Source organism: Pinus tabuliformis, chromosome 8 (genome assembly GCF_031772625.1).
Source record: "Pinus tabuliformis cultivar Carrire ecotype Pingquan chromosome 8, CPIR1, whole genome shotgun sequence".
Classification (NCBI taxonomy): Eukaryota; Viridiplantae; Streptophyta; class Pinopsida; order Pinales; family Pinaceae; genus Pinus; species Pinus tabuliformis.
Window position 1 is genome coordinate 22056175 of NC_142294.1, and position 25666 is coordinate 22081840.

The window sequence follows — 25666 nt, forward strand, 5'->3', positions numbered from 1 at the left end:
AGGGATGGTTGCAAGTTTGCACCATTCATTAATGTAATCTATGACGACAACTTCCAAACGCCTTCGAATTTCACCGGCTGATACACATATTTTGTAACTTCTCACCATATGAGATAGAGTTTGTTTAAAAACACAATTGTTCTATTTAGTTGAAATCTTAACGCTATCCATCGCTTGCTGCAGTTTCCAATAATGAAGACAGATTCTTTATATTGAAATATGTTCTAGTGAAGGAGTATTTGAAGGATCCAAGCAAGTTTGTAGTTATTGCTGCCCCAGTGTGGCATTGTATTTAAAACTCATTTTTGTCTACATATATATGCATTGATTCCTTGATTCGACTGCTACATAAGAGTTTGGTGGGATGTATAAAGGCAATGATTGTTTTGACAAATTAAAATAATCTTTTGTGGAGAAAATTTTAGTCAGTTGTATTGTCGGAACATAATGATGGTCATGAGTAAACTCTTATTTTTTATATGGATTGTAATTGGTGCTTGTTGGTTGCACACTGATCATTTGCTGCCATTTATAAAGGATATTTTTGTGTACTGTGAGTGGGTATTAATTTTCTGCATTGAGTAGTAGTTGTGATCAATTTTTAAGGTGTAATTCTGACATTGAAGAAAAAAATGACCAGAATCAATGAAGTATTAGAGTTCCTCAAAACTCTGATATTGTCTACTAATCATGATGCATTAAAAGTCAGCAAAGTTTCTCTCATAGACATTCAGGTCTGTCTACAAAATGCACAAGAAAATTTTTATTTTTTGCAGCTCGAATCTCAGCTACAACAAGAAGAATTAAAACAGAGGAGTCATTTTGAACATGTTTCTGTTCAGAACATTGAGACTGCAACCCATCAGAAGCAAGTCAATAATGTTACAGTTGGTTCAGATTAAGTACCCAATAAAGCAGCAGTTGTACATGCAAATGCAAAAACTTAGTTTGCACTTCCCAAGCCCATCATCGGACCTTGGGAACATCATGTCCATAACAAGCACATAACTGGTCTTGGATATGACAAGGACTTGTCCTTTCATATTCCAGACTACTCAAAGCCAATTCAATTTCAAACTGTTGGATTTCTTGAGGATGATTCATCTTCACCTGTTCTTCATGACAGTTCACCTTCAGCTATTTTAGATTCTGGTTCTCTTCCACAGCAACAGCAACAACAACAGATTGTGAAATGCCAACATTGTGACCGAGTTGGCCATTTGAAAGATCATTGTTTTAATCTTCATCCATGTAAGCATTGTCATAAAACCAGTCATTCTTCACACAGATGCTTTAGAAACAAACGTCTTGCAAGAACAAAGATTCATCTTGGATGGATCGCTTCTTGGCAATGGGCATCAATAACCAAGAAGATATTCCAATCACATGTCAGAACTTGTTCTAGAGTATTGAACAATCTTGCAGTTGAGTTTTCTCCATCATCTCACCTTGTATCTAACGGGGGGGGGGATGATGGTCATCTACAAGCTTCAAAGTCACATCAAGCGAGCCTGAGCCACAACCTACCACACCAGTTTCAGAGTTGTAGCCAGAAACAAAGATGCCCCTGAGCAAGCCTTCAGTTGGTAATCTGGGACACTTCCTCTAGCAGAAGACTTCAGCTTCTTGCCAGTTTCAGAACTATTCCAGGAACAAAATTGAGAACACTTCCTCTAGCAGAAGACTTCATCTTCTCGCCAGATTTGGAAGAGTTCTAGGAATTACATTAAGCATTCCAGAGTTGTTGGTCATCCTTAAATCATCATAGGTTGAGACTTCCCTTTTCAGGTTAAAGTTCTCCCTTTTATGCGGGGTGAGACCTCCCTTTCATGGTTGAAGGTTTCCCTCTTCAAAATAGTAGGAGCACTTCCTCTAGCAGAAGACTTCAACTTCTTGCCAGTTTTGGAAGAGTTCTGGGAACTGCACTAAGCATTCCAGTGTTGGTGGTCATCCTTAAACCACCGCCCTTTATACCAACATTTCTGAGAGCACATTCAGCCTAGTGCTGCCATGCATTTTTGCACATTTTATATTACAACTCTCTTCTTGGACTCATACATAACCCTTCAGATTAAGAGGGGGAATGTTGGACACCTAAGCCTCAATGGGTTAGTGTGGAAGCCGAATAGACAAAAGGAGTCCAAGAGACCTTGGGATGTGGAACCCAACGGTCACAACATGTACTATAAATGTATATCACTTGTTAATAAAAAAATGTATTCTCATGTTTTATCTTTCAGATTATGTTGCTGCCCATGTGTGTTTAACACATTCAGCTTCTCCCAAGCTCCATTAACTTTCCTCTTTCCCAATCAATTCCCAAGACTCAAAACTTAAAAGGCAAGCACAAGAAACAAACAAGAAGAAGACCATGAAAATCAATAACAACATGACACCACAACAAAGTGGAAAGGCCTTACACCAGACATAAATGAAACCACAAATCAAACTCAACAAATGACAAAAGACCAAAAGCACAAGACTAGCAACAAACACCATGACTCCATCCCCGTGGTTCCCAGTGCCTCCAAGTGAAAGCTCAACCCAAACCTTCTTTAAGATTTCATGGCAATCTCTTTTGCCATGTAATCCCCTGTATCATACTACCATAAACACATAACTGTCAGTGCATAAGTAAACATAACGACATACTAGTTACCTTACCTTGTCATAATAATGCCAAGCATGTTACCCTGCAACTGCTCACACATGTCAACCGCATGTTCCAAATATCAAGACATTCATATCCATCAATTTGAAATCAACCTTTACCAAGACTAACAATCATGTCATAATCCATAACCAACTCATAGTCATTAGACATAATGCTATCACTGCCACCTATTACACTCAAGTACATGTCAACTATCTCAACACACGTGTGAGTAAAACCATCTTAAAATAAGATCATTTCTTGATGCAATCTTATAGACATACTCATATCATGCGATTAATCAAACATTCAACAACAGATAGACGACCTAATAGACACCAACACTCAAACACCAAATAGACGACATATTCAAACATTCAAGCACAAAGCAGACGACATAAGTAAGCTCATACCTTAATGTATCTTAGGGAAGGCTATCTCATCTGCACAATCAATTTAGCTAGCATGATATAACTCCACAACACATCAACTCAAACACAAATAAGATTATGATATCCATAACAATAACTAAATAACATGTTCACATCATAAGCACATAAACATTTGTCGTTCATGCATAGCAATCACATATGAACGATCAGTTTAGATTAGTGCAACACAATGTCACAAATAAGTCGACTCATACCTGAATGTCATAACCCTAACCATCTGCATAGGCCAATCCAATTTAGCATGATACATATAACATCAAGATATTAATGTTATGTCCCTAATCATCAAGTTAACTAACATATAACATGCTCATCAGCAACATATAATATAATCATCAAGCTAACTACAAGTTAACATATAACATATTCATTAATGACATATAACATAATCTTAAAGTTAACTAACATAAAACAACAAAAACAATGCATACAACCACAGGTTATTATCATTCATGACTATCCAGCACATGCACATATGACTACACTAATCAACCAACATTTATCATACATGTAACCATAATAATAATATAATGACAAGCATATCAGTAACCCTAATGCTTATAACAAACATTAACCAACATACCTACATGCCCACCATACAAACATGTATGATAATCTGCATCTCCTGCTCCATCTCAACAACCACATTAGCATCATAACATACCAATATCATCATGATGACCTGATTGCATATAATGACCTCACAATGCATGTCTAACCTACTATACATGCATAACCATAACCATGACAATGCATGCATTACAACATATAGATGTTGATATGCATATACAATCAACATGCATTCATGACAAACATATCCCAACAACAACATCATCGACTCCTACATGGTGACACAACGAAAACAATGACCACTATCATGCTATACATAGCAAGCACATATACAACCTACATGCATGCATGATAAACACATTCTATCCATATATTCCAAGGATTGAACCATGCTCTGATACCACTCTTTGGTATTAGATATGACCCAAAGCGAGCGCAAATCAATCTGATACCACTATGTGGTATCAGATATCAATCAGTCGTATCAGATTTCACTCCGTGGTATCATATATCACACAAAGAGACCAAAAACTAGATACCACCCAAAGATAACGAAACCACTCTCTGATGTCACCCAAAGAGAATGAAACCTACTCTGATACCACTCTGTGGTATCAGATATGACCCAAAGAGAGCGCAACCCGCTCTGATACCACTATGTAACACCCTCACCCCACATTTACCCAAATACCCGAATGACGGGGTAAATATGCGACGAGAGGCCATTATAATGGGATTCAACCTCCTAAGTCACAATAAGGAAGTGGAACACATGGAACACATCACACAGACCTTCCACATAGCAACAAAGCTCCCATAAGCCATCCCAACCACTCAGGTAACCAACCCCTGAGACCAACTGAAGTTTTAGTGCCTCAAACCCCTTGATGCTCCCTTGATATGGACAAGGGATCATCTAGGAGGCTCCAGGTGCTCCCACAACAAGGGCAAGGGAGCGTTTGGGGACTTTTTTCCCTAGTTTTGTGCCTACGACTTCAGGATTTGTGCCACTTTTTCAGGCCCAGAGCCCAAGTCACTGCCCAGAACTTAATGACACCTTCAGAGATGAATTTACACAACAGAACAATGATACATTTGCAAAAACATTAATAAGGGCTAGACTGGACCCCTACTAGCCATGACAAGCATTTCATCAAACATGTCACAAACATGAAAGCTACAGGTCTTAACAACATAACTGAGCATAGGGGTCTCATACTTATCTGAGAATCACTAAGAAGCATTGATGCCTCAACAAATTAGCTAAAATTTCATATATTAGGCCATAGATACATTGTTCATTCATTTACAACTAAAAACACGATGAGAGCCATACATAGCCACTGCCATAATACGCGTTCATAACCAACATAATAACAACAAAAATACCAAGGAGATAACATCCATGTAATCCACATATAAACCAATATAATACTCATGAATTAACAAGGAGAAATAACCTCATATTAATGATGCAAAGGCCAACCAGGTTTCGGATTTCCATGAACCACCCGACCATAGACATGGTTGAGCCAAATGTCTCTTCAGCCAGTCACCCCCGTGCCATATTCCAAGCATGAATGTGGGATATCATGAAACAAATCCATCAAAACCGCACCAGGGCTTCTAGAGGCCAAACCACCTCAACCCTCAACCAATGATTCCACCTTAGGGCCGGACATCATTAACCATCACCAGATCGGTCTCTACTGAAGTTGTCCAAGGCTCCAAAGCGTTTGTTCCAACCCGGATTCCAGGACTAGTAACTCAATCCACAACTGTTGCTGACTTCCAAAGCCTTTGTCCAACCAAGGCTTCCAAGATTAGTAACTCAGCCCACAGCTGCCGCCAGGCTTCCAGAGCGTTTGTCCAACCAAGGCTTCTAGGACTAGTAACTCAACCCACCAAGGGCTTCTAGAGCGTTTGTCCAACCAAGGCTTCTGGGACTAGTAACTCAACCCAAGTTGTTACAGGGCTTTCTGAGCGTTTTTCCAACCAAGAGTTCTAGGACTAGTAACTAAACCCAAGTTGTTATAGGGCTTCCAAAGCATTTGTCCAACCAAGGCTTCCAGGAACTAATAACTCAACCCACAACCAAAGGCACAAGAAAACCAACCAGAAAACACAAGTAAAACCCACAACACCATGGCTATCTAGGAAATGGCAAGGCTAGGCAAATCCACTATCAATCTAGGCAATCCTCCATGTTAATGACAGATCATGACCAATAAACCACACACATATGCCATGCATGCCAAAACTAGCGAGGAAAACATACATGCAACTTGGTACTTGCAAGAAAAACCCGTTGTAGCTGCTGATCCCGATGTCCTCTTGCGCTTTCTACTCTTCCTTTGCATTCTTGCTCCAAGAATCCAAGTATGTCACACTCTCTAAGAGTGCTCCAAGAAAGCTCTAAGTTTCCAAGAGTATGAGAGAGAGAGAATATAATGAGAGCTCCAAAACTAAACTGACAAAATGTTACACTGACCAAACCTTCCCACTGATCCTCAAAAGCCTTTTTATCAATAAGGCCTCTATTTTCTTCCTTTCCCATTATTTTCCTTCATTTTCCTCTTCATATGCAACCTGTGACCTTTCACCTTCCTTTTCCACATAATTTCCATTATTTTCATAAATAAAATGCCAATTAATGCCTCTTGCCTTTCCAAAGCCTTTGCCATTGCCTTTGCCAATTTCCTTTAGCCATAATAACCTAAATGAACACCCACTAGGATGTTTTTCCCACCATTCAGCTTGGAATACGTGTCCCATGACTGTGGTATTATATATTTTTACATGGATTTTTAACCAAGTCTGTGACATCCTTCCTCTCCCCAACAAACTAACTACCCGTTCTTTTCCATGATTGCACAATAGTCGACCTCATGGACAACTCAATCCATGTTGCCTTCAATGCTTTGTCATGTTCTTACTTGTGGTTAGAGTAAAGGACACTTGAACCTTTCCTTATTTCACTAGTTAATTTATGGCATAATCAACCCGCTCAACCTACCAAGATTGATATTTAAAACAACAGTTCCCTCAAACAATCTCCTACCTCAAACAATGGAATTTGTGTCCCTCACTCAACCATTTAAAATAATTTCAATTATCTACAACAAAGAAATATTAACTAGGCGATGTCACACATATATTGTGCAAGTGTGCTTCACAAGTGTACAGACCTGGATTGATAAGTTAATGCTAAGTAATTTAACTCATAATTAAATTAACCAACAATCCATTGTTAACATTTGTGCCAACAATGTGCTCATCCTTGTCCACCTCGTAGTGCCCTCAGTTGATCACCTCATCCAAGGAATGAGAAGCATAATGTTAGCCAACTCTAACAAACAACCATATAAATTAAAAAGTATCCAAACTGGTATCTAAGTAGGGGCTATGCCCCACCCAACCACAAGAAAAGCTAAGTTAGGAGACATGAGGGTGGGAACTCTTCCCCTCATATTTTGTGTTGGTTGTCAGAACCAGGTTGCAAAAATAACCTGAAATTCATGTCATATGATCCTTCTTTGATTATATGAGACCATTATTGTTTGTCGACCATAGCCTCTAAGAAAGGCCACCACATTAGACATAATTTATTCTTGCTAGATAATCCATTTGTATTTACCTTAAGAATTGGGCAATAGATTCCAAACAGTTTCCATGTACACCATATAAATATAGTTTTGATGGTATGAAAAATTCACAATGACATAGGTTTTATCCATGCACATCATGTCAACATCCCATGATAAAGTGCTCTAAATAGTTTAGTGCTCTGAGTTGGTCATCCCCTACATAGATTAACCTTCCATGCAAGAAGTCAATGTCAAAGTAGTTACATTTATAAAGCATAATTTTGTCAGGTCTTTGAGGAATCATTTGCAACTATTCCAAAAAACTTTATAGGTAAACCAAAACTCCACATACTCATGGTGTTAGAATCTCTTGGGATCACAAAGCCCTAGTTGAATCTTTAGAATTACCTAGGCTTCTTTCTCTCTGGGAAGATTTCACACCATCGAGGCATATTCCTTGTTCTCTTGATTTTATACCATCCTAAAATTTCCATGAACTAGTAAAGAAGCTTTTGGTGATTTATCGAGCATCCATCTCCAAAATATTTTTCTCTTAATTGTATTATTAGAAAACTATATGTTGGCTTACCCTAACAAACAACCATGTAAACTCTTAAATATAAAACTAGACTTTGAGTACTGAGTAGGGGCCATGCCCCACCAATTACAACACACGCTATCCTAGAATACACGAAGGTTGTAACGCCACTCTTCCCATCATCATGATGAAGTGAACAATAAGTAACACCTTACCAAATAATAGATAATGACATATTTAGTATATACCCAATATTTTAAACCACTTGCATTGTAAAATGTCCACTCCACAAATCAAAGTCCTTATTTATTAGAGTATATGGTTTTGAGGAAGATTAATTAGATCCCCAACATTCAACAAGATAATTTTCATTGGGATCTTGCAATGTCATGCATCTCTTCTACTTGATTCCCCTTAAGGCCTTTAAGAGCACAAGAGTTTGAAATGTCTATAACATACCATCGGACAGGTGAGTTGTCCAAAGTAATGGGCCTTAGCCTCTTTTACCGAGCATCAACCAAATCATCCACTTAATGATTGAGCAATGAAAGTAGTTAACGTGCCCTACAACCTCTATTTCACATGGCATACATTAAACATTGGTGCATCACTCACTTGTCAACTAAAAGACCTTAAGACCTACTAGGTCCAACTACTTCTACAATATTTGTGCCAAGACCTTTCGAGGGTTATTGTCCTTGTTGTGACACATTATGTGCATCCCTCCACCTTCCTAACATTATTGGGTTGAGACCCCGTTTATACTTGAGGTAATGTAGTGGTTGGGGCCACTAGGGAGTTAGACTATGCCATTAATATAGAATTATGGACATGGTAATCTAGGCTTAGGCACGAGAAATATTTTTGTCAAATTGATACCTAAAAAGTACTCTTACTTTATAAGTCTACTGTGAACCCTATAGTTAAAGCGATGCTCAATCTTATAATAAAGAAAGCAATTAATACAACTTAAGATTTGCTTGAGAACATATTAGAATTGATTAGGAAACCATGAAACTCAATCTAGATTAGGCATATCTAAATTAAATGTGTTTTAATTTTATTTTATTGAAAGATTTAAGATTGAATAGATTATTATACTTGTTTTCCTAAAACATATAACAATCAATTTACTTTTGACTTTACCTTAATTTGCATGTTGGATTGAATTTTTGACACAACACTCCAACTTTGTATAGTAATAAATTAAATAATTTTTTTAATCTCTCTCAACTACACTATACTATACTGCGTTGTAATAGCTAAAATTGTCCCCACCATGACTAGTAAACTTATTTGATTATGAGAGTCCCCACTAGTATATGATTAGTAAATTTACACAACTTGAGTGGGGCTAATGGTTAAGAGCATGTTGAGTGGGGCTAATGGTTAAGAGCATGTGTTTCCTGCTAATAGGTCACAGGTTCAAAACCAGAGAAATAAAATATATACACCTAAGTCGTAGACTTAGCAAATGAGATGATTGTCCCACAAAAAATTAGAAGATCTTATACACCAATTTTACTGACTTAACCATCACATTAAAATTAGATAATAATAATAATTAACTATTTTTATCATATTATAATCTCATACGAATGGTAAACACGTTTGTGGCGGACGTGGGGATCGAAACCGGTCTCGCGGGATTTTTAAGGTAAATTTGAAGGTTCTGCATCGACACAGGCTATTTGCCTTTGCCGAATTTTCGGATGTGGAGGAGGATACGGTCGCTGATTGTCCAGAGATATCTCTGCAAGGTATTTCTTTACTTCAATTACATCATAGATGGAACTGAACAATCCAAACCAGAAACGTCTAATTATGTAACTGTTTGTAGACTTATTTCCATTTGCGATTTCAGTGTTCAGCAAGTCTAGCGAATTCACGTTGAACACGACGAAGTAATGCAATTATTTAAATCGATTCTATACTTTTTGCTTTGTATTTTTCGGGAATTTAAAATTGTTCGTTAGAGAATTCATAGTTTCTACTATATATTTCATGTGCAGGACTAGGGTTGAGCAGCCTCTCGAAGGCACCGCAGTCTCGAATTTTATCATTGCCTTTCACTTTAAAACTAAGGATAGTTACAGAAAATATCGCAAGGAGTTCGAGTTGGCCTTAACACTGCGTTTTTACTATAGCTCGTTATAGCCAAACTACAGTTGATCAATTGCGTAGAAGCCAGCCGAGGGTTTATCACGAGTTAAGCAAAAAAGAAAATCGGAGTGACAGAGGTATTATAATGTCGGACAATCCTCCCAAAGGTAGAACAGCTCGCACAAGGACAGCTGTTAAAGCACCACAACCAGCAGTAGCAGCAGCAGCCACGTCAAGCGAGCCCACTGTATTGGATGCCGAAGCATTTACTCATGGCGGCGTTCCCAAGGTTCGATATCGTGACCTCTCTCACCTCTTTCCACAGTGAATGAAGAAACCTTACTTGTACCGCAGACAGTTTTCTAGGTGTTGATTTTAAATCAGGAAGCTAGGGTTTGATTTCGTTTGTTGCTGCTGCGTATTCTTCATGTAGGAAAAATATTACAATGCCCAGTGGTTTACACCGCGGAATATGGCATCCACTCATGGTTGTAGTTATTGAATAAGCAATGGTGTTTATACGGGAGAAGGTCTAGCTGTGCTGTCTAATTTGGAGAAACTTAAAACTATGATAAACACCGTGATTTCGCAAAAATATTAAAAGATAAGGCAACGATTTGAAATACAGAAAACGAACCTGGAAAACCGAGAACCTCAAAACTATGATAAACACCATGATTCCACAAAATTTTTGCAAAATATGACAACGATTTCAAATACCAAAAATGAACCTGCAAAACCCTAGATACCTAAGAGCATAAATGAAAAAGAACCTTTTATCAGAGAAGATTTAGTGATGCAGCACTCGCTTTATCTCGAACTCTGTGCAGTTCATAAATTCGTGGAAATCTGTGTATTTTTTTAAGCTGGTCTGTAAATGCTTCGTTTTCAACCTATATTGCACCAAATTCTGGAATGCAGGAACGTCCAAAGCGTGGGTATTCAGCTAAAAGCTTTGCCCAAATTTGCAGGAAGCAGCAACATTATATTTTAAAGAAAATTCAAACCAAAAAAAGAAAAGAAAAGGAAATGAGGGAAATAAAAAAAAAATTGAAATAGAAGATAATATAATAACTTATATATAATGCTAATACCAACTAACTAATTATGTTGCCATCCATTATTCAATAAACATTAACAACTGTTAGAACATCCATGATTCAGTGAGAAACTACGAACAGACAGTTTGATGCGGTTAAAATAAATACCTGCTGCATTTAAAACAACTTCCAACAAGTAAAGGGCAAAGAAGTGATAGAATGAGAAAATGTGGCATAATAAAATATAAGCAGAAATAGAGTATTTCAAAGACTTTGAAGGCATCATCTTCATCCTCTTTCTCCTTTGGGATATTGCAGTTGCTCTTCATCAGGCAAGGAGCTTTTGTGAGCTCTTGTAGTGCCACCAAAATAGTATTGGGAGCAACTACCCCTCAATGGGAATGCCCTTGTGAAGCTCCTGGTACTCGAGTGTTTGTATATGCTCCAAAATTTTCCAAGGTAAGGGAAATGATGGTTATGGATTTCCAACCCTTGGGACTGGTACTTGTGAAACAAAGCTTGAAACTATAGCTACCGTATATCAATATAGATATGATTACAAAATGATACAACAAAAATATCCACATTAAAAAAGCCAAAGGAAGTGTTAGTGGACGACACAAATCACTATGAATAAGTTGCAAAGGGGTTGGTGGTTGCCAAGAGGCACATTCATCAAAATTGACTCCATGAAGTTTGTCAAGAACAGAGTTAGAACGAACACAATCTTTGGAAGAAACGACAGGAAGACCAATCACCGTATTCTTTTCACATAGTTGTTGCAATGAGCAGTAGTTTAAATGACCAAACTGCATGTCTCTAAGTTTTCTCATGTCATTGATATGAACAATAAAAATTGAAGAGATGATGACCCAAAGTTGTTAAATCTATATGACTTGGTAATATAATCAACAATTCTAGTGGCTAATATATGCTTAGGATTCTTTAAGTCTTTGATTAAACTTGGTGAAGTTATTTTGGTTTCATGTGAATGGATGAAGGTTGTAGGAAACACTAGGGCGACATAATACATTATTAAAGTGGTTATTATCTAGGTAAATTGTTCTGGAGCCTTGTACCTGTTGTTGTAGAATCTCATAGGCCTAGGGAGGGGACTCACCGAGAAAGGACTAGACACTATGGCAACAATGAGGAAGGATTGCCTCTGTCACCTAGGTCGTAAGCAACCTTCCTCTTGTTGTTTAGTGGAATTTCACAAGGGAGACTTCCTTGTATTCACCTATAAGAATGGCCTAGGGAAAGATACTTTAAAGCTAAAATAGACTCAAATCTTCTTTATAAAGGAACACATGTTCTAAACTTGGACTAGCTAAGGACTACTACAAGTTAGGGCTTATTGATAGGCAATGATAAGGAATATCCAAACTTGCAAAAGTCAAAGAAGGGTTACCTCAATAATTTCAGTCAGCAAAGGGATATGGGAATCCTTAGATAGGCGTCAAGTTGAAGCTTGGCTAAGGACTAGGGTTTCAACGGTAGAAATGAGCTAAGAAAAGACATCAACCCCAAGTAGGGAAGTTTAATTGTTATAAATGCTATATTTTGTGATTTAAGAGTTTAAGAGGCTAAACCTTGGACTTTCATCGACAACGATCCATTGAAGCTCAACTTTGTGACAATTTGGCCCTAGGAAACCCTAGCAGCTTGCCTTAAAAAGCCTAGGAGACGTAAAGAAAAGGAAAAATTTAAGTTTTGATGGATTTTGATCAACACAACCTTGGCCAGTGCCTAATCCTACAAGGGCTAATGGAATTTAGAACAAATTTAAAAGGAAGATGAAATTTGATTGGAGTAAGGGGGAAAATTATTTTCCTTTTTGTGAAACTCCCAGGGGATGTCCCCTAGGAGTTCTTCTATAAGTTTCAAGGAAGAATAATTTTTAGCATGCAAAATTTCACCAAGATTTCCAATAAACAATATGTATTTAGACATGGAACACTTAAGAACCCCTAGTATAAATTCATCGACATGCAAAATATAGCAAAATCAAGAATAAACTTACAAATTTCACCAAGATACTCTTCTTTCAATTCCAAAAGGCTTTTCCAATGCAAAAATCAATCTCTAATATAAAAATGCTTCATAAAAATGACATTGTGCCAAGTAGCTAGTTAAACAAAGGCAAATCCCAGTTCCTCTAAGGAAGCCAAATTCACCTATGATGATAATAAAATGGAATGGAGGGATCTACTTATATGAGGTCTATCCCCTTACTTTTACAAAATAAATAAGTCTACAAGCCCTAAAACAAGTTTACTTTTGAGTGTTTGACAAGACAAGAGGTTACAAGTCAACCTCATAGCTCAAAACCATAAAATAATGCCTTAAATGCCCACATCTGTGGGTTGATTTCCTCCACAAGCATGACATCATCTCCTTTTTGAGTAATAAATGCCACAATAAACTGTGTAATGGGCTAAGGAGATGCTCCATTACCATAATCGACTCCAAATCTTGAGAAAAAGCCTCAAGAAGTGCCCCAAAGTGCCTCCATGTCCAAACACCATGCTCTAGGTGCCTTATGTCACGCTCTCAAGGGCTAGATGGGTGATGTGGTATGTACTCTCTCTAGCTTGGGGCTCTAAGGCTGAGTACAAGTCTTCCCTTGTCATCATAGGGATGGCCATCATCATTTGGACTCCGAAATAAATAAGTAACACCCATCAAACAATGTCAAGGCCAACCTGGAGGCGTCCTGTGCCTGCTGGGTTCAACATCAAGCAAATCCACACACCAAGCAAGGGGAGCTCATCATTTCAACATCTGAGGGTGCTCTAGGGTGTTAATCATCCTGTGGAGTTTACAAAGTGCCCAACGCTCTGGTCTGGAGGGGCAATCTTGCATATGTGAGGTCATCATTGTTCTTTGGAAGGTGGAAAATGGCTTGGGGGATAATAACATTTCAAACTAAGATCACCTTCAAATATCTAACTAGACCAAGTCTCGTAAAAGTGTTCACTTCTTGTGCTAGGGATAGCTAGATGGTCAACCCTATTAGGTGCTTCTAGCCCCTAAAGGGAAGTGATAGGTACTAGGTCAACTCTTCAATCCATAGGTGCTTGTGACAATAGTGGCAATAGAGGGGAAGGACTTCGAGACAAGGTGTGCCACAACCATGAAAGCAACTAATGGAGGTCAATCATCTTGAGTGTATAGATATAATGTGTGAAAAATCCATGATTGCAATAAACTGGAAACTATTGTTCTAATTGGTGCAGTTTATTTGTCTTCTGTTATTAATTAATGGCAAATAACAAATAGAGCACTACTGTAATCTTCACAATTAAAATAAACGTTGCGGAAAATAAATCAGGAACTGAGAAATAATGCACACGTAAAATGACACCAATGATTTGGACTAACATCTCCGGAAAAACCTCGAAGGGAAAACCGCTGCAGCAGAAGAGGGTTTATATTTTATTATCTTCAACAAGTTAGAGTGTACATAGTAGGCAAAGCTCTGTAAAATTTTCCTCCACTCTAACTAGCAGATTGACTTGGAAACTGTCTGTTTCCCCTGCAAAATCAAACTCGGCCTCCTCCAGTAAATGTGTACAAAAAATGTTGTCGCGGGAAATACACACTAGCTGGAAATTAAGATTTTGTTGATCTTGCATTCCTTTGGGGATTTTGTACTTGTTAAAATTGGCAACTAGGGCCAAACTCCATGCGGGTCATCTTATTTATGGAAGCTGTTAGTTTTCTTGGATCTCTCCCATCAAGAGGTGTAGGATTGATCTAAAGATCATCCGATTTCGATAAGTGTTCACGGAGTTATGAATTTATTTGTGTTAATAGACAATTCGTCAAGGTTGGCTAGCAACCAGATAAACCCCACATGTGCTCAACGTTTTAGTATAAAAGGAGATGACTTGAGAGTCATTTCACACACACTTCTCTCTTGATTTCTCTCCACTTGTCTTGGGTTTTAGTGTGAGAGAAATCTAGGAGGAAGTAGCCCTAAAACGTAGGAGGGAAGGAGACCTACACGCTGCCCTCAACAAGCCCTAACGCAATTCTAGGATGGAGAAATAACGCTATAGAGGAGGCCCTAAACGAGCTGTACCTAGCCGCAGTCAAGGAGGGATATAACATGCCCTAGCCGCAACATTAGGAGGCTGGAACAATGTGGAATAGGAGGACTGTTTTGGGGTCCGAGTTGCCCTAATGGAGGCCGAGTATGCGGTGTGCTAGGCCAAGCCCTTAAGGGCTAAACGCTGTTAGTTTAAGGCCTGTTTCTGGGTGAAGGAGGGCTGAGTTCCCTTGCTGGAAGAGCCGCAATCATAGGACTGTTTTGAGGGCACTTTGGAGGGGTGCAGATCCATGGAAAGGCAGTCGCAACCCTACACAGTCTTGCTGTAGGGTGCCGCTATAAATTACAGGCAGGCCGAAGGATAGACATGGGCTAGGGCAGCCCAGAATTGAAGTAGCCACCCTCGGCCCCTCAAAGAAGGGCAACTGCATCTCTTGGGAGTATTTTTGGGCACAAAAAAAACGCTGGTTAAGGACTGTTGTGTGCCCTAACCAGACCTAGTTTGCTGCAACCAAACTGACCTCAAAACAGTGAGCTAGTACATACATGTATGGTATGTTGGCAACTAGATAAATGGGACAGCTAGGCATGGTGTTTGGTGCAGCAAACAGTGGGACAACAAGCAATCATAGGAGAAACAATGGATGGCTAGCATGGTGCATCAAAGGCACAATTGGGACAACAACTATGACATGGTAGCAAAGACACAATTGGGATAGCAGCTATGACACGGCAACAAAGGCACCATTGGGATAGTAGTTATGACATGGCAACAAAGGCACCTGTTATATACCTAGGGGGAATAATATGGGGTACAAAGGGAGGTACCCAAGGGAATAATGTAATAATGGGATGGGCCATAGTAATAAATAAGGTGGTTAACCCGTATCATGTAAGGGACCACAAGTAGTTAGTAATAATGTAATGGGCCCATGGTATTAGTTCGATGGTATGAGGGAACCATGGTAATGACCCATGGTATTATATATGAGGCCTATATAGAGGCTAGAGACTCCGCATGGAGGGATGTCAAGGAATTATTGTATGAACGGGCATATGGCTTGTCGAGTGTTCTCCTTCCTTAATGAGTGAATGTATGGTGTTGCCCTACCTTAAGGGTTTTGATCAATAAAGTGAATAATTTCTATATTCAGATCTTGTTATTCTTGGGTTTATTTCTATTTCACGTATATTTTGGGTTAGATCTATAACAAGTGGCATTAGAGCACTTTCTTGGGAAAAAGTGGAGATTTTTTTTTTTGCTTGCAGGAACTTTCTGGGGCAGTGAGTTTGCAGATTAGATCTGTATGTTTTGGGGCAAAATTTGCAAAATCTAATTGCATGTCTGGATTCTTTGTGAAAAATACCCGATTTCAAAAAAAATTGGCCGAATCGGAGTTCGGATGAAGGAGATATCGCTGATTTAAAAATCAGTGGTGTTGCAGACAATTTTTCGGGCCAGCGAGTTTGCGGCACAAATCTGGACGTCCAAGTGCAAGATCTGCAAAATCTAATTGTAGATCTGGATTCTTTGTGAAAAAATACCCAATTTAAAAAAAATCAGTAGAATCGGAGTCCGGATGAGGGAGATATCGCTAATTTAAAATCAGCTCTTTTTTTTCATAATTTTTGGTGACGGCGGTAGAGTTGTAGTGGAGATCTGAAATTCCAGTGCCTGGATCGAGATTTCTATCACATGGGCAGATGTAGAAGGGTTGTTCCATTTTCGAAAACAGGGCATAATAGGGATTCTGAGCAATATTGACTAAACTGTGACAATTTCAAATTTTCGCCAAGTAAGTGAATTTTTTTCGAAACTTTGATGGCTTCTAGCAAGGAATTTTTTTACAGGGAATGATAAAGGTCCTAATATTGAAGAATTTATAGAATATCACAAATCTCGACGCAAACAATTTTGGGTAAGTCGCCTGCTATTTAATCTAAAAGATGAAGCTGCTACATGATGGGACTCAGTTGCTGATTCAGTGGCGAAACTTCCTCACGAAAAACTAGAAGAACTTCTTTTAGAAAAATGGTCCTAGGTTAGAAAACAAGATAAGGGGAAACATGTGGGGTTATTTCCTACTGGTATATCCTTATTGCAGGTTCATGGATTGATTTAGAAGGAGAAAATCATTGTGTCTATAAATCCGAGTTGCAAGCAAAATCTCATAAATGTCAACTTGGCAAAAAAATTACAAGTGCCAGCAAAACACATTGAAAACACACAAGATGTGCAAGTTTATAAAGATTTGAAGCTTTCAATGGATAAGTATGTGTTGCATGGTGATTTTTATACTTCAGATATGGATAACATGGATGTTGTTTTGGGATACCCTTGGATGGAATTAGTGGGTACTATCAATATTAATGTGCAGAAGCAATTCCTAAAGCTTTGGTATAAAAAGAAGAAAATTACATTACAGGATATTTCCATTAATAAACAGGTAGAGTCCAAGGAGGCTGAAGCAGAAGATGTTCCAGGGACTGACATATCAGATGATGAGCCAGTGATGATCGACAATCAAACACAAACAGAGGCTGAAGCATAAAAGGTTATCGGTGCTGATACATCAGATGAGGGCTCAGTGGTTGAAGTAATATTGGAAGATAAGATACCACAACAGGCACCACAACATGCACCAGATAACAGTTAGGCTCCAGTAAGGGGTGAATTAAAGAAAAAGACACCGTGGGTTAAAACTTCAACATATCATCACCCACATCACCCTGCAAGAAAACAACAACCAACAAGATGGCAACCAGTTAGCCACAAGGACAACAACCCCTGCAGGACAGATAGAGAAGAGCGAAGATCCACCTACTACATATCAACACAGAAGAGCTGCCACGGTCAACTTCCATCTCAAGCGAGCGAGGCACTAGCAAGATCGAGGGTTCACCTTTCTCTTGGATGGCTAGATGCACGTGCATGGTACCAGTGGACTACTTTTTTGAGTAGATCTTATTATTTGTGTTCTTCCCATGTTTCGGGGACGAAACATGCTAAGGGGGGTGGAATGTTATATACCTAGGGGGGATAATATGGGGTACAAAGGGAGGTACCCAAGGGAATAATGTAATAATGGGATGAGCCATAGTAATAAATAAAGTGGTTAACCCATATCATGTAAGGGACCACAAGTAGTTAGTAATAATGTAATGGGCCCATGGTATTAGTTCGATGGTATGAGAGAATCATGGTAATGACCCATGGTATTGTATGTATGAGGCCTATATAGAGGCTAGAGACTCCACATGGAGGGATGTCAAGGAATTATTGTATGAACGGGAATATGGCTTGTGGAGTGTTCTCCTTCCTTAAGGAGTGAGTGTATGGTGTTGCTCTACCTTAAGGGTTTTGATCAATAAAGTGAATAATTTCTATATTCAGATTTTGTTATTCTTGGGTTTATTTTTATTTCACATATATTTTGGGTTAGATCTATAATAGCACCATTGGGATAGCAGCTATGACATGGCAACAAAGGCACCATTGGGACAGGGGCAACAAGGCTACAATGGGACAACAACAAAGCATGATGCTGTAAACTCAATAGGACAACAGCAAGGTACAACATGCCACATGGGACAGTAGCAAGCATGGTGCTGTAAGCACATTGGGAAAGCATGACAAGCATGGTGCAGCAGGCACATGGGATAGTAGTGGCAAGCATGGTGCTGCAAGCACATGAGACATGTTGTATGACAACGTGGTTCAACATACCACATGGGACAACAGTGTGGCAACATGGTGCAATAGTGGCACATGGGTGTAGCATGGTGCAGCACGATGAGGTGTAGCATGACGATGAGGAGCAACACAATGATAAGTGCAGCTTAGTGATGGAGTCACTTGGGTGAATCAGTTGAAGCAATGTGTCTTCAACTGAGTTCAACTACCTCATGTATCATTTTCTTACAGATGATCTGTGCTCTTATTTAGATAAGTCAAAGTGTTGACTTTTGTTGTAAATGTACTATCTCTATCTCTCTCTCTCTGCTGAACTATTGAAGAACATATAAAAAGAATTGATCAAGGGTTTCCCCACATTGGGGTTTGTCCCTGGCTAGTGCCACATATTGTGTCTTCTTGTCTTGGCTTGTCTTTTGCGATTTATGTTTATGTTCTATTTGCAATTTACTATTATGCTAATGTGATTGCTAATCTGGAAAATATATTGAGCTAATTGTGAAAATTGAAATAAATTGCTCTAAGCATAGAACATACCTAAAATTAACATGGTATCAGAGCTGAGGTGAAGACAAAGCCCAAGCAAGAGTGAAAGAGCAATCACTGAAGATAGTTGTGAAAGGACAAAAGGCTTAATGGATTCCTCATCCCTCTTCAAATTCATCAAGTGTGAAGCCGCAGCAGAGAATATTATCAGAATGGCGCAGTGGAGGCTTCTGATGGCCTACCTAAAGATACTTCAATGAGAAGTCCGAATCTAAGGGTGGAAGGAAAGGCAGATGCCTTGCTTACAATAAGTTCAACCATTATACGAAGGAGTGTCCAAATGGTATGGACACATCACTTGATGAAGATAACAATCATTCCAGGGACATCTTCAATGATTAGAGGAATGATAGGTAATGCAGGTCATCAAGGAAACAACCGAATCTTCAAAGAAAGCAGGGAACCCTAGGTATGAAGAATCAAATGTTGTTTCTGATAAGATAAAGAAGCGTTATCTTGTATTGGCCCTCTCCTTCAAATTCTTTGGGAATCTGGCTTATTGATTGTAGTGCTTCAAGGCACTTCATCAGATAGAAGGGTGCTCTCTCTAATTTAGTAGAGATGGAAACAATCGTGGGATGATACTTGGAGCTGATGCCACCTATCCCGGAAAGGGTGTAGGGAATGTTACCCCTCAATTGAATGAGGGTAACTCGATTCATTTACAAGAATCTCTTTTGTGTACCTGATCGCAAGAAGAACCTGGTGTCCATTTCGGCAATGGAAGTCAAAGGTTTCAGGGTGGCATTCATCAATGGAAAGGTACATGTTTGAAAATGAAAATTTCAAAGATGATTTTGCTCATGGGTTCAGGGTTGGCAATTTGTATCAAGTTGCAGGATGGTCCATTGGGGATCATGTCAATTGACATATCTCATTTATCGCACCGAAGATCTACTTTATGGGGCCCTACACGATGTGAGTCAGATGGTGACAGGATGCCTGAATTCAAAAGGAGCATGAAGGTACACGTCTGAGATGTACCGAAGGAAAATTTTACAAGGGGACCATTCCCCTCATGGAGCAGGTCCACAGGTTCGGAACAACTCGAGGGGTTTGAGATTCATGATCGAAAATCTCATGTATGCAGGTCGAAGAAAGCCCTCTATGGCTTGAAGCAAAACACCCCGGGCGTAGTATGAGAGGATTGATACCTGTCTAATTAAGCTGAGATTCACTAGGAGTGAAGCCGATCCAAACCAATGCTTGAAGGTTGTGGATGATAGACCTCTTATATTGGCGCCTTATGAGGATGACCTCTTTTTGACAGGTGCAGACCCTCTCATTTGCAAAAGTAAGAGGGAGTTGGATTCTGGATTTGGAATGGTGAACTGCAAGCCCATGATTACCTCGATGGAGCTTAACTTTCAAAATTAATGTGGTAGTGATGTCGGACTAGATTTGGGAAATGCCTTTGAGTTTCATAAACTCATTCACATTGATGTTCTTGGTGAACTTCCGTCTAGATATATGTTTTGCAGTTAGCATGTTGGGCTCATATTTTTGGTTGAGCCTCACTAGATTGGTGCCAAGAATCTTCTCAGATATCTTTGGGGCACAATCTCTCATGGATTGAGATACACTGCCGGAAATATGAAGCTGCATGATTATTTGAATGCTGACTGGGTAGGCAGTGTGGAGAGCACTTCTGAGTGTTGATTCTCTTTGGGTTCTACTCGATATCCTGGATGAGCAGGAAGCAGAAGACGGTTGCTTTGAGCACCGATGAGACCGAATACATAGCTAAGAGTATGACCTCGTGTGAAGCTGCCTGGTTGCGGAAGCTCTTTAGTGAGTTGTTTGTACATATGATGGATACCACCGTGATCTTTTCTGTCAACCAGAGGGGGATTTGACTAATGAAGAATCTCGTATTCTATAATTGCCCCAACATATAGACATTAGATACTACCTTATCTGGGATATGGTACGTTGATGAGCGAGGAGGCTCCATCTTATTGAGACTGATGTACAGGTCGCAGACATTCTGTCAAAGCCCCGGGAAAGGTCAAATTTGTGACTTTCTCGAACGACTTGGAGTCGTTGAGAGACCTTCTTATGAGGGTCCTGCATGATGCATGCATTGAGCTTTGGGAGCTCCGCGGGGCTTGGGGTACTTCTTGGAGCAACAAGCGACCATAGGGCGACTCACCCTCCCCTAATGATGCGTTGTGTACAGGGTGAATGGCTCAACCTTCCCCTGTGATACCCCGTGGCGACTTAGGGACAAGATGAGTGGTTCTCCTGTCGAGGCATCCTACCCATGCAGTCTGGGACTCATGGGAAGTACCTCTCATCTGGCCAATGAGCCGGGAAATGGGGTAGCCCTAAAACGCAGGAGGGAAGGAGGTCTACATGCTGTCCTCTACGAGCCCTAATGCAGTCCTAAGGAGGATGCCCTAACATAGTTCTAGGATGGAGAAATAACGCTATAGAGGAGGCCCTAAATGAGCTGTACCTACCCGCAGTCAAGGAGGGATATAACATGCCCTAGCCGCAACATTAGGAGGCTGGAACAACATGGAATAGGAGGACTGTTTTGGGGTCCGAGTTGCCCTAATGGAGGTCAAGTATGCGGTGTGCTAGGCCAAGCCCTTAAGGGCTAAACGCTATTAGTTTAAGGCCTGTTTCTGGGTGAAGGAGGGTTGAGTTCCCTTGCTAGAAGAGCCGCAATCATAGGACTGTTTTGAGGGCACATTGGAGGGGTGCAGATCCATGGAAAGGAAGCCGCAACCCTACACAGTCTTGCTGTAGGGTGCCGCTGTAAATTACAGGCAGGCCGAAGGATAGACATGGGCTAGGGCAGCCCAAAATTGAAGCAGCCACCCTCGGCCCCTCCAAGAAGGGCAACCACATCTCTTGGGAGTATTTTTGGGCACAAAAAGAAGGCTGGTTAAGGACTATTGTGTGCCCTAACCGGACCTAGTTTGCTGCAACCAAACTGACCTCAAAATAGTTAGCTAGTACATACATGTATGGTATGTTGGCAGCTAGATAAATGGGACAACTAGGCATGACATTTGGTGCAACAAACAGTGGGACAACAAGCAATCATAGGAGCAACAATGGATGGCTAGCATGGTGCAACAAAGGCACAATTGGGACAACAGCTATGACATGGCAGCAAAGACACAATTGGGACAACTATGACATGGCAGCAAAGGCACAATTGGGACAGTAGCTATGACATGGAAGCAAAGGCACAATTGGGAGTCGGGACAGTTGTAATGACATGCGGCAGCAAGGCTACAATGGGACAGCAGCAAAGCATGATGTTGCAAACTCAATAGGACAACAACAAGGTACAACATGCCACATGGGACAACAGCAAGCATGGTGCAACAAACACATGGGATAGTAGTGGCAAGCATGGTGCTGCAAGCACATGAGACATATTATATGACAACATGGTTCAACATACCACATGGGACAGCAGTGTGGCAACATGGTGCAGCAGTGGCACATGGGTGCAACATGACAATGAGGAGCAACACAATGATAGGTGCAGCTTGGTGATAGAGTCACCTGGGAGAATTAGTTGAAGCAACATGTCTTCAACTGAGTTCAACTACCTCATGTATCATCTTCTTAGAGATGATCTATGCTCTTATTCAGATAAGTCAAAGTGTTGACTTTTGTTGTAAATGTACTATCTCTCTCTTTGTTGAACTATTGAAGAACATATAAGAAGAATTGATCAAGGGTTTCCCCACATTGGAGTTTGTCCCTGGCTAGTGCTACATCTTGTGTCCCCTTGTCTTGGCTTGTCTTTTGCGATTTATGTTTATGTTCTATCTACAATTTACTATTATGCTAATGTGATTGCTAATCTGGAAAATATATTGAGCTAATTGTGAAAATTGAAATAAATTGCTCTAAGCATAGAACATACCTAAAATTAACAGTACTGCACTAGGCAACTCGCTCTATCCTATGGAATTAATCTCCGACAACTGGAAATACGATTTGCTGCCCCAATCAATGCACTGGAAACTCGCACCCATTGGTACGACTTTCCTACAGTAGAAATCAACCTTCCCACTGACTTTGGAAATCTGTGGAAATCTCCCCTAGAAATCTCTCTCCAATTTTTGTAGAAACCTTCTCACTGACGCTTTGCTGGCTTGAGCTTTTCCCTCGATGAATACTGCGCACTTGGAAACTTGCACTACCTTGCTCCCTTGCTCATTCGATGTGTCTTCTGACTCTTCTCCAAGCCCCATCGACTTTCTCTTATAATGTCTCGCTGGAGCACCAATGGCCAAGATCTAATCGTGATCAATGGCTAAGATCATCTTAGACATGATCCAAGTCACTTTTGGAAGTCTCTAGAGCATAAGTCAATCTCTTTAATTAATACACTTTAGTTAACCCAGTATTAATTATCCAGTCAATTAATTTAATTAAGGTGTTTCAGAGCCATATCTCGTGAAACCATTTTTCGGTATTGGTATCTCATGTTCCTTAGTCTCTCTGTCACCTTAGAGACTAGAACCCCTCTCTGATGCTACCAAAAATCTGACATAAGGAGGGAGCAATCATGGAGGCATGAGTTACCCCTTTTATTGGTTTGGTTTTTTCACCCCTTTGGTGCACCTTTTACTTGTTTTGATAATGTTTTGATTGGGAGCATAGCTTAGGAGCCCAAACATGCTTTTAATGATTTATTTATTTATCCCTTAATGATGGGGGTAGAGCTCATGCTAGGAGTTTTGCCATGCACTAATTAATGTCCGGACCATATTTTGCATTTTGACTTTCTTTTTCTTTCATTGTGGGCATTTTATGCTTTTAACGTTATTTTCGCTGCATTAATGTCTAGGTTGAAGTTTTCAACCCAGACTCAAGGATGAGGATAAAAAAGTGCCAATCCCAATGAACCAATGATCAAAAACTGGAAGAATGGAGATGAAATCTAGGGAATGATGGAAAGTGGCAAGTATGGAATATCATGTACAAACTACTTCAATTCAAGTCTTCCAAGTAGTGCCCCTCCTATAACCCTAAGGCCTTAGAGGAGGTCCCATTGGACTAGGGTAAAAAACTAACCTTGGTGAAGTGAGAGAACAAGTTTTCAGTCAATATTGGTCAATCATCTAGATCACCTCTTTATTCATATTAGGATGCCTGAAATGTTAAGTAAAAGCACATGATTGCAAGATGGTTAAAGTACCCACTGAAGGATGACCCACCTTCCTTCAAGGGGAATGCCGGATGGGTGAGAGGTATCTTACCGGGGCAAATGGTGGAGGATCCTAGCACAATGTCCTGTACTAAGCAATGTAGGGCTGCTGGCTGACTGGCTGTCCGAAGAAGGAGAAATTTTCTCCTATGGGTTTACCCACATTTTGGTGAGTAATAGTACCTACAACTCCTGGAGATCTATCAGCAAATACAACTGTTTGTTTGGTGTTGCATTCATTAAGAACAAAAATTATGGCTTTATCCTTTAGCCATACGATAAATTGCTCTAGAATTAATAAGCCACTCATTAGAAGTAGATGTTACATTGAAAGAAAAACTAGAAGCTGAAAGATCATGTCCATGAAAATAAGAGTTGGAAGGAGGAGTATCAAGATTGATGATGTTCTTCTTTATTGTCGCTTCTAAGGTTTCCATTTTCTTGAAACATTTAGACTTCATATGACCATCTTGCCCACAAAAATTGCATTGTCTTTTAGTTTTCTTGCCTTCTGATTTAGTTCCTTTATCATAATTGGGACTAGGAGTTTGCTGAGAAGGTTTGGGACCCTTGTTTTGTTTATTGTTGTGAGGATATAGCTTCTTTAGATGCTTGAGGCTTTGTTTATGTTGTGCCACTGAGGATTTGTTTATTTTGTGCCACTAAGGCTTTGTTAGATGTACGTACATTGTTTATCAATCCAAGATGCAAGTGATTATCTTGCTCTCCAAGGAGAGATTCACAAAAATATTCAAAGAAGGACATTTTGTTAGTAGCTCCATTAACTAATAAGTGCTTCTTTGGTGGAATGAAAAGTACATACAGAAATAGAATAGGCATTTCCAAATTTAGCATAGCAAGAATAACATATATGAGTTTATTATCTCTCTTTTTTTTTCAAACTTTTCTGACATTTTGCAAGTAAAAGTCAAGTGTCTTAAACCTAGATAGAAAATCCTCAATGCAAGAGGAGTCACTAGGACTCAAAGCAATCAGTTGATTTTCAAGTTGGTGGGATCAAATCTTGTTGTGCTTACCAAACATGGTCTCTAGCTTTAGTGAAGATGCATATATAGCTTCAATCTCTTGAGGGTGAAAGTATAAATCACTAGAAATTGACATCCCTATCAATACATGTGCTTCATCATTTTCATTTTTCCATCTGGATTTATTTAATAATTGAAGAGAGACAATTTCTATTCACAAGGTAACTTGGTAAATTCCTTTCAGTAAATCCTCCATGAGTA

General features: G+C 39.6%; 1 protein-coding gene across 3 annotated transcripts in view; it reads left to right on the forward strand.

The window, feature by feature from the left end:
- Window positions 1-9403: 9403 nt before the first annotated feature.
- The window catches only part of LOC149233950 (uncharacterized), a 141029-nt gene continuing 124766 nt past the window's right edge, over window positions 9404-25666 (forward strand). The window contains exons 1-2 of one of the 3 annotated variants that reach the window (XM_089461076.1): window positions 9404-9560; window positions 9813-10192. In XM_089461076.1, coding sequence (XP_089317202.1) covers window positions 10049-10192 — 144 coding nt within the window. In that variant the 5' untranslated portion in view covers window positions 9404-9560; window positions 9813-10048. The other 2 variants (XM_089461078.1, XM_089461077.1) reach the window with 2 other exon arrangements.